Genomic DNA, 10,766 nt, shown 5'->3' on the forward strand with positions numbered 1-10,766 from the left:
TGACTTTACTATTATTCTAAACGTGAAAAAAAAAAAAAAAAAAAAAATATATATATATATATATATATAATATATATATATATATATATATATATAATATATATATATAATAAAGAATGAGTAAGTGTTTCAAAACTTTTGACCGGTAGTGTGTGTGTATATATATATATATATACTTGCCCAAACAATTATGAAAATTAAATACCAGAAAATATTAGCACATTAATGACATTGCTTTGAAACAAAATACAAATAAGTTCTTTAAAAACATTTATCATCAAATCAAATCAATAAATACATGTCATAAGATACTATAATTTCAAGATTCCATACAATGGGCAATCATGATATAGATTTTTTTTATTCAATCAAATCCAAAGAATGCTGTGGAACAAACAAACACAGCAGAATATAGCTGAAAAATTGTCATGAAAATGTCAGTACCCACAATATCTTTCATTTTAAGTCTTTTTAAATACATAGATCATAGTACCACTAAAATAATATGAAAAAAAAAAGATAACTTCTGTCCTTGAGTGAAAAAAAAAACATAATTCTCAAATTTACATAGTATTCAAGGAAATCAAAGAGAAAGTGTACATAAAGACCAAAAAATAATCAATACAACTTTTTGAAATGTCTTAATTCAAACTTACAGTATATACATAAAAAAGGCAAGTTCTAAGTCATTTTTCAGAGAAAGCAAGTTGATCCTAAGGTTGCAGCACAGGAATAGGGGTTAAAGTGTTGTAACGAAATAAAAAAGAAGGGACCACACAAGACAGCAGACTACATTGACAGAGAACTTGTAACTTTCTCTGGAGCAATCATAGTGGGAAGATGAGCTGGTGATATAAGGCTCCATTGATTCACTCAATGCCACTTGTTGTAGTTTGATGAACTACACTGATGGACTGTCACTGTTTCTCATCTCCCAGCTGCTATTCAGGAAATTAAGACAGGTCTTATATTTAGTGACAAAGCCTCTGTCTCTCATATACTGTCTCTGCATTTTTCTCAGAGGTTAAAAAGTTTCAGATGCATATGGATGCAGGGTTGAATGTATAAGAGTGATAAATGCTCATAAAATCTCATCTTCGGACTCTACTTCTTTCTCCCTTGGTTTCAAGAGCCCCATTTCCATGGGTGGTGTTCTCCTCAATTTGGAACGCACAGCACTGTAGGCAAAACAATAAAATTACATTTAATATAATATTATGTGATGCTAAGTGAACTTGAAACACAAAGATATGGTGACACAAACACTTCTAGAGACATTTATATAAACCGATGTAGGAAGTGTCCATTTTGGGAATATGCACATACTCACCAGAGAACAGACCAGTACGCTGCAGCAACAATGAGCAAGGCAAATGCTAGATGCCAGCAGTAGCACATTGTGATGAACATAACGTTGTTGTGGTCTGTCAGATCCCATTTCACTTGACTGGGTGGGTATAACACAAAGCCAATCTAGAAAAACACACAGAGAAATCACAGTTAAACAAAGAGTTTAAGTCAGAATTACTTATTGGCTTGCAATGGTTGCATACAGACAAACACACACACACACACACACACACACTGTCACTGACCTGCCAGAACCAGCTGCCTTGCAGTATGGTGAGAGTGGCTCTAAGCAGTTCTAGTAGAATATTCCCCCTGTGAAAAACCTCTAGAAGGCATATAAGAGCTTGTCCAAAGATGGCATAGAGGAGAAGAGTGTGAACATGGACATCAAGCATGTCTCTACCATGGAGATGGTAAAGGAATAGGAATCCTGCAAGAGGCAGATATATACTTTAAATGGTATGACTTGATGTAAGGGGGTTCAGTGGAAAGGAGGAGGCGAGAACCGGCTTGACAACTTAAATAACAATTTATTAACCAAAAAAAACACAACCAAAACACACAACTAAAAACACACAGTACAGCTGCCTGCAATTCTCTCTCTCTCGAACTGTCGTCCCTGGCCGCCTTTATCCCTCGCGCGCCCCATCAGGCTGATTGGGGACCGGGTGTGTCTCATTCCAGCCCGGCCCCGCCATCCTCGGCTCTACACTTGAATTTATACCGATCATCACAAAAACAGGAATGTTCAACAAATAGTGCTTATTTGTGTAACATGTACAATTCACACATTCTACAACATTGTTTACTGAAGCAATAAGCCAGAAGAGGCAGTGAGTTATGGAGTGCATAAAACTCCCTTACCTGTGGTAAAATCACTGTTACATATGCAGGGTTGGAGAGTAATGGAATACATGTAACAGGATTACGTATTTAAAATACTAAATATAAGTAACTGTATTCCACTGCTGTTACAATTTAAACAGTTGGAAATCAGAATACAGTTACAATCAAAAAGTGTTTTGGTTACTGAAGAGATTACTTTGCATTTTATTGTCATTTGTTTCATTTAATATGTAGTCTATTCAGTTGGAAAACAGTTATCCATATAAATGATGCAATCCGAGGAGCTTTTGAACAGTGGTGAAACACTTTCTTTTGATTTGTTTAATTCATACGAGAACTTTCATACGGTTGTGAGTGAAAAGGTGAATATGACGTCATTGAGGAACTTTCCCTTGGGAGCCTAATAGAGTAGCTACATTGTGTTTCTACAAGCTTAACAAAAAAAAAGTTAGAAACGCTTTGACAGATGAAACATTAATCCAATAAATACACAATTACATGCCTTGTCAATGTTTTTTATGCAGTTAGGGTATTTTTTTAATTTACTTTTTTACAAGAAATGCTAACCAATGTAGCCTTTAACGTTGTATAGAATGTAAAAAAAAATATATATATTTTCTGCTTTATTCTATGAACAGAATCCACCTACTATCAGAAAAGGATGTTGTTGTGTACACTCTGTTAGGTTTTGAAGTTTGGAGCAGCAAAAATAGTTAACCTTGTGTAAATTGTAATGTGAACATTTAGCTTTATGCTAAGCTAAAATGCTATTTCTTGCCTTTACATGCATCTGTTACCAGGTGTGATGATATTTTATAATGAATTCTATGAAGAAAATTCATGTTAGAGCATAACTTTTTTCTCTAGTAAGACTAGGGCAAATATTAGGGCAAAGATTTACTGCAAAAATGTTATTCTTAATGAGAATTTAAAAATTGTTTTCCTGTAAAAATATCTAAAAATCCTTAAACGAGATTTACTTGAGTAGCAAAACTGCATAAAATCTTTAGGTTTTTTTCAGATAACGTATTTTTACAGTGAAGTGTATTTTCTTACTTCATTTACTTGTACATTACAAATTACATTTTACAGCATGTATTCTGTAATCTGTAGCAGAATACTTTTTAAAAGTAACCTTCCCAACCCTGTACATATGGACTTGAGTGGCTTATTGCTTTTATAAAATGCTGGCAATATAAAAACACTAATGTTAAATAAACAGTTACATTGATTATTAATAAACTGTAGGATGTTTGTGGTTTACAAGCAACATAGCAACTTGGCACAGGTGTTTGTGTTTATATTTTTCAATGCCTTTGAATGTGGCTCATCGTTAGAGTCAGAATTCTCCATTTTATAAACATTCTCACACACCACTCTCATATACTCTGAACACATTTACTAAATTGTTCTTGGATAATTTTACAAATTTCATTTTTTCAAGAAAAAAAAGAAGAAGAAAAAAAGACTAAGACCTTACCCTCATTAAAGAAAGCCAGACCCAGAAGCATCCGGTCTAATGCCAGTGGGGCAATGTCTGTGCTGTGAACAGTGAGTGATATGGCCCCTGCGATGGCAAAGAACAGGTACATAGTGGTGTGCTGCCAATTCATTAGCTGCTCCCAGTGCTGAGTGGAAGAATCATACAGATGGAACTTAGGCCCACCAGCTAAAAGCTGCTCTGCTAACATTCCTGTGTAAACAGCAGAAGAAACTCAGTTTAAGCTCAAGTGCTGTATAAGCTGGCATTGACAGATTATCATTTGGGGAAAAAAATACAAATGATTAAAGTAACCTGTAATTATTATTATAATTAGTTTAAATAACTGTGTGTCCATTGAAGGAACAGTTTACCCAATGTTTTTTTATTTATTTTTTACATAATTTACTCTTTTATCTTCATGCCATCTCAGATGTGTACGACTTTCCTTCTTATGCTGAACACAAACAAAGATTTTTAGAAGAGTTTCTCAGCTCTGTTGGTCCATTCAATGCAAGTTAATGGGTACCAAAACTTTGAAGCTCCACAAGCACATAAAGGCAGCATAAAAGTAATCCATAAGAGTAATCCAGTAGTTGAATCCATGTCTTCTGAAGCGATATGATTAACTCCTTTTTTAACTATCAATCTCCACTTTCACTTTCACATTCTTCTTTTGTTTTTGGTGATTCACATTCTTCATGCACATCGCCACTTACTGGACAAGGAGGAGAATTTAAAGTAAAAAAGGACTAATCTGATTCTCACTCACACCTATCATATCGCTTCTGAAGATATGGATTTAACCACTGAAGCCTTATGGATTACTTTTATGCTGCCTTTATGTGCTTTTTGGAGCTTCAAAATTTTCACTTGCATTGTGAGGACCTACAGGGCTGAGATATTCTTCTTAAAATCTTCATTTGTGTTCAGCAGAAAAAAAGAAAGTCATACAAGTCTGGGTTGGCATGAGGGTGAGTAAATGATGAGAGAACTGTCATTTTTGGGTGAACTATCTCTTTTAGGGCCACAACTGCCACATACTGTACTCTTGTTCCAGATAATATTATTAGCAATTACATATATTTTACTTATCTTCTCCAGCAAAATAAAGGTTCTAATTTTTTTTTAAATGCCAAAGAAGGAACTTTTTAGTTTCACAAATAACTTTTTATTTTCTAGTAATTTAGACAACGATTAAAATCATACATACACTGTTGCTTTAAAGAACCTAGAAACCAATACACTGATCTGAAGAAACTATCATTTAACACCTAGAACTTTTCAATCCAAAGAACCATACAGCCAATTCAAGAACCCTACATGGCAAAAGGGTTATTGTAAAAATACATTTTGAAGAACCTTTTTTTAAGAGTGCATGATGATAAATATCATTAAGACAGCAACTCACCAATAATAGAAAATGATAAAATTACTGGTCCTTCTATGATTTCTATGCGCCGTTGGGTAGCTCGAGTTGCGAGTCTCCCTGCTCCAGCGTTTTTGTTCCTGCGGGTGGAGTACAAAAACGAGTGCTTTGCGGCCCACCACAGACCAGTGATCAGAAAGAAACTTCCAGGTAATGCATGGCCTTTAAAACTTCCCATGATTTCCTAAATGATCAAAAGAACAATTTTGTTTTAAAATAAAACATAAATAAAAAAAATTCATTTCATAAAAATTATGCCTCAAAATTTTGAGTGGAAAAGCAAAACACAATGTTGTTATGTAAAATATACATTTTCATAAATAAGTGGGGTAAAAGTGTGGCATATTAATAAAACACCTCCATTTTTCAGGTTCTGGCACTGATTCTGTTGGTCAAGGGTGGAGTCTAAACAGACAATATTTTCACAAACATTTTATTGCCCTCCTGAACAAGCAAATGATTTCACACTCTAATGCACAGCCATGGATTGAGAGGAAAAAGAAAATGGCATAGAAACAAATTAATATGCACAGGAAAGTGCTGAGAGCCCTCAGGCAACTTATTAATGAGGGTCCAGGTGAGCACCTCGCAGTGCTATCTTAAACAGTATACAAGTAACATATGCTATTAGGACAAATTAGAAAAACTATACATTTTGAAAGTATATAACTCTACAGTACAATCTAAAAGCAGACTCCTGTATTAAAGATTCATCAGCCAAAAAAATGGTAAATGGTGCATTGATTTCAATTTAACGGAACTTAAATCCCTTCAATTCTAAAGATCAGTACAATTTTAGACTAAATCAGCCTTAAAGGAATATTTCAGGTTCTATAAAAGTTAAGGTCGATCTACAGCATGTGTGGCATAATAATGATTACCTATATATATATATATATATATATATATATATATATATATATATATATATATATATATTATTATTATTATTATTATTTTTATTTATTTTTTACTTGCCCTTCCTTTTCTTAAAAATAAATAAATAAATAAAAGACACTCACAAAGGAAGTGAATGGGAGCCAATCTGTTAATGTTAAAATACTCACTATTTATACTATTTAAGTATAGCCACAAGACATAAACAATATACGTGTTAACATAATTTTAGTATGATAAAATCACTTACTAACCTTTTCTGTGTAAAGTTATAGGCAATTTTACAACTTCTTTGCCATGTCATGTAATGTAAACAAACCCTAAAATGACTGTAGAAATTCAGAACTAAACAGCTTTACAGCACAAGTGCTTGTATAAAATTATAATCTTTATATTTCTAACTTTAAACCATCCAAAAATTGGCCCCATTTACTTCCATTGTAATTAAGTGCCTCACTGTAACTTCACACAAATGTGGGGATTAAGGTGTACAAGTTGACTTCAGAAGATTTGGAATATAGCGCACAAGTATACTTTTACGGTGCTTTTATTGTTGTTGGTTTGTGTTTTTTGCCCTTTTTATGAACTTGTATCAAATGTTGTATGTCATTGTATGGAAAAGAGCTATGTGAAAATTCTTTATTTTCTTTAAAAAAAAAAAAAAACATTCTGCATTCCACAGAAAGAATAACAGCATACGCATTTGGAATAGCATGAAGTTGAGTAAATAATGACAGAATTTTTATTTTGGGTGATTGTTTCCTCCGAGAGTTTGAGACGGTCTTTTATTGCAGAGATCTTATATTTTTTTTATTTTGTAATGGCTTATGTCAGATCTCATAAACACTTTTTATATTATCTGAGTACTCCAGTTCAAACAAAAATGGCTGAGCATAGAAACGCAGCTATGACTTCAAACTCTTTAGACATGTTTTGTAAGTTTGGTTCTTTTGTTTTTGTGCAGCTGTGTTGTGTTCTGTTGTTACTTTTGCTGTGGCGAACCTTTAGATAAACAAAACGATAATACATTAGATTTCGGTTTGTTTCTCACCAAACCTTATCGTATGCCTTCAGAACAAGGAATGAGTCGCATATAATAATTTATTAGACTTCTGAATTATACTTTTGAGTCCTTTTTTAAGCTTGAAGACTGCAACTGTATGACATAAAGTTTTTTCAAAATTTCACCCTTTGTGTAAATAAAAAGAAAGTCATATGGGTATACACCGATCTGCCACAACATTAAAACTGCCTGCCTAATATTGTGTAGGCACCAACCCGCATCTCAGAATAGCATTAATAGAATATTAATAGACTATTCTTCTCACCACAATTGTACAGAGCAGTTATCTGAGTTACCGTAGACTTTGTCAGTTTAAATAAGTCTGGCCATTCTGTGTTGACCTCTCTCATCAACAAGGCATTTCCATCCACAGAACTACAGCTCACTGGATGTTTTTTGTTTTTGGCACCATTCTGAGTAAATTCTAGAGACTGCTGTGTGTGAAAATCCCAGGAGATCAGCAGTTACATAAACACTCAAACCAGCCCGTCTGGCACCAACAATCATCCATGCGATTATCTAATCAGCCAATTGTGTAGCAGCAGTGCAATGCATAAAATCATACAGATACGGGTCAGGAGCTTCAGTTAATGCTCACATTAACCATCAGAATGTGGAAAAAATATGATTTCAGTGATTTGGACAGTGGCATGATTGTTGGTGCCAGATGGGCTGGTTTGAATATTTCTGTAACAGCTGATCTCCTTGGATTTTCACACAAAACAGTCTCTAGAATTTACTCCAAATGGTGCCAAAAAAAATAAAAAATCCAGTGAGTGGCAGTTCTGCAGATGGAAATGCCTTGTTGATGAGAGAGGTCAACAGAGTATGGCCAGACTGGTTCGAACTGACAAAATCTATGGTAACTCAGATAAGCGCTCTGTACAATTGTGGTGAGAAGAATATCATCTCAGAATGCTATATTCTGAGATGCGGGATGGCACTGTTTTGGTGGCACGAGGGGGACCTACACTCTTAAAGATTTTCCCGTCAAAAAACAGTAAAGAACTGGTAGCAGGGTTGCCAGCATGTTACTGTAAAATTAACAGTGTCTTGCTGTTGCTGAAATTGACAGCTAGATACTGTTTTTACAGCTACAGTATACAACTGTAATTTAGCAGCATATAGCTGTCAAATTACATACTATCTACTGTTGTTGAAATTAACAGCTATGTTCCCAGCATGCACTGCGGCATGAAGAAATTACTTCGATTTTTTACTATTTATTATGATGTTGTTTTTGTAGTAGCCTAAGTTACTTGGGTTTTAATGTTCAGCTCTTACTTATTTACGTAAAAGTATGTTTGTTAATTGTCACCACTGTTGCATTTTGTATGCCGAGAGTTGATATCTGTGTGTCTTGATAACAACACGAGTTATGCTGTAACTTCATCAAACTTGAGTTATGCTGTAAGTTCATCAAAAACATCAAACACTCAATTTGCTGATATCATTTTGATGAAATATCCTTTATTGTTTTTTCTTTTATGTTTTTATGTGTAATGCATCACTATTGCCACATATAGTGCCATTTGCCAGGTAAGATCAGACATTCAGGCTGACCTTAGGTTTTGTCTTCCAAGTAGCACAGTGCACAACTTGTCTTTTACTTAAACATAAATTGACTGGCTGGAAGAACATAATATAATAATAAAGAAGGTCCAAGGTGCCAGCTCAAGAGAACACTAATCACCATAATCGTGACTTCAATCAAAACACAACTACTGATAACAAAACAACAACACTAATTAAACTAAGACTTCTATTAAGTCTGAATAAATAATTTTGTATTTTATTTTATTTGTATTTTTTTTTTACAATTTTTGTAGCTCCAATGCATTGCCAAAGCATACATACTTATTCAAGCACAAAGGCTTATGGGTATTTCACCATTATAACCCACAATGCATTGCTATACTGTTATTTCACTGTGTACAGATTGTTGTTGTTTTTTATTCATAAAAAATGCACTGTTCAATCTTGGCAAAATTGTACATTTAATATGTACATTGCTCTAAGGTTGATTTTTTTTATTTGACTTCTCATTAGACAGACAAGTGAAGGCTGATGTGAGATGATAAAGAACAAGAGGTGTTGATCAGAAACATCATGAACACTAACCATGTGCCACAAACTAACATTTTCATGGGGGGTGTTAAAATATACGTTTCAAAATGTCACTATAGCTTTCACCAAGATGATATGATTTTAAATGTTCATATTCCCCTAATGCCTTGCACAGAATAGCTATTTACCATAAAACTAGTCACTTCACAGTGAGCCTGCTCTTGATCTCCCAGAATGCAACATTTTTAACAGCAAACTGCTGTATTTAAGAATCACAGTAGATTGCTCCAGGAATTTGGCCATAAATTTACAGCAATTTTTTACAGTGTAGGTAGGGGGTTTTAATGTTGTGGCTGATCGGTGTATAACCACACGGGGGTGAGTAAATATTGGCAGAATTTGTATTTTTGGGTGAACTATCCCTTTAATGTAAAGACAAATCAGTTGGCAAAAGTGGATTATGGCAAAGAGATTTTTGCTTATCCATTAGTACTTTTAATGTCTAAGTAGTGTATTTTATTTTACGTGAGTCATGTAGGCAGTGGCAATAATAAAAATCAAGGCTATGAATAGCTTCTGTACTGAAGCTTTGATCAAACCAGTCTTTCAGTGGTCTAAACACTCTCTTAAGGATGCTCTGCGGTCACCATGGAGACACTGAAGTACTGAGAGCCTCTCCAATGAAGAGGCCCGATCCTTTTTCATTTATTAACAACAACATGGCTAAACATGGACTGTGATAAGGACGACATTATTTGAAATTATACATATACAAATATATTCTTAGTCATAGATTTAATACTGAAGGATCAGGATACAGTGCATTTAACCAATAAGAAAATTCAACAGCAAAGGTGTGAATAGCCCTTAGCCTGCATATTTCACTAACACGTTCATAACAAATAAATAAACAAACCTCACAACAAATCTTTTTACAACCTTACCTGGAAAAAATACAGTCTTCAGCATATTAATAACTTGAATTCGGGTAAGTGGTGAGTGATAGACAGTGAATATCTTACCTTAGAGATCTGGCCAAATAATTGGGATATTCTTGAAAAAAAAAAAAAAAAAACTCAGAAAAAATTTCAGAGTAGGCTAGATGTTGTTTTTTTTTTTTCTCGAGTCTCTGCACTGGACGCTATAACAGTTCACCGAATTTGTTCAAGCATCCTCACGCAACTCTGAATGCGAAACAATTCCTTTCTTTACAGTCATGGCTTTTTCTTCTCACTGGAACTCTCACATCAACTTCTTCCACTTTTCCAGCTGTTTCACCAGCAGAATTGGGGGGAGTTTATATTTTTCAAAGCGTCTTTTTCATGAGAAACTCCCATTCTATTCAATGATTGGTTCGTGGAACTGAATAGACGTCATTGTTACCAAAATTGATTGGTTAACGTACCTGTCACTCAAAAGTTGGGCTGTATTCCACGTGTGCACTTCTTGTGTAGAACGAACGAAAGATCTGAAGTTGCCCGTTACACTTTGAGCTAAAATCTCAGCCCAGGGGTCTAACAAATTAAAAGTAGATAATGTTTTTGTCTAATTTTTAACATGGTTTTGACACCTTTTAAAAATAGTGGTAAATTATAGATAAACCCCAATTCAGTAGTATCTTCCCGTGATAACGT

The 10,766-nt window shown here is 34.2% G+C and overlaps 1 protein-coding gene across 1 annotated transcript; it reads right to left on the minus strand.

Moving 5' to 3' along the window:
• Nucleotides 1-393: 393 nt before the first annotated feature.
• Nucleotides 394-10,396, minus strand: tmem45a (transmembrane protein 45a). The gene is made up of 6 exons (XM_051705957.1): nucleotides 10,155-10,396; nucleotides 5,088-5,289; nucleotides 3,677-3,889; nucleotides 1,596-1,780; nucleotides 1,331-1,473; nucleotides 394-1,178 (listed from the first exon to the last, which is right to left on the minus strand). The coding sequence occupies exons 2-6, from the start codon at nucleotides 5,281-5,283 to the stop codon at nucleotides 1,082-1,084; spliced, it is 834 nt and encodes a 277-aa protein (XP_051561917.1). The 5' UTR covers nucleotides 5,284-5,289; nucleotides 10,155-10,396; the 3' UTR covers nucleotides 394-1,081.
• Between the last annotated feature and the right edge of the window lie 370 nt (nucleotides 10,397-10,766).

Source organism: Myxocyprinus asiaticus, chromosome 9 (assembly GCF_019703515.2).
Source record: "Myxocyprinus asiaticus isolate MX2 ecotype Aquarium Trade chromosome 9, UBuf_Myxa_2, whole genome shotgun sequence".
In the NCBI taxonomy this organism is placed as follows: domain Eukaryota; kingdom Metazoa; phylum Chordata; class Actinopteri; order Cypriniformes; family Catostomidae; genus Myxocyprinus; species Myxocyprinus asiaticus.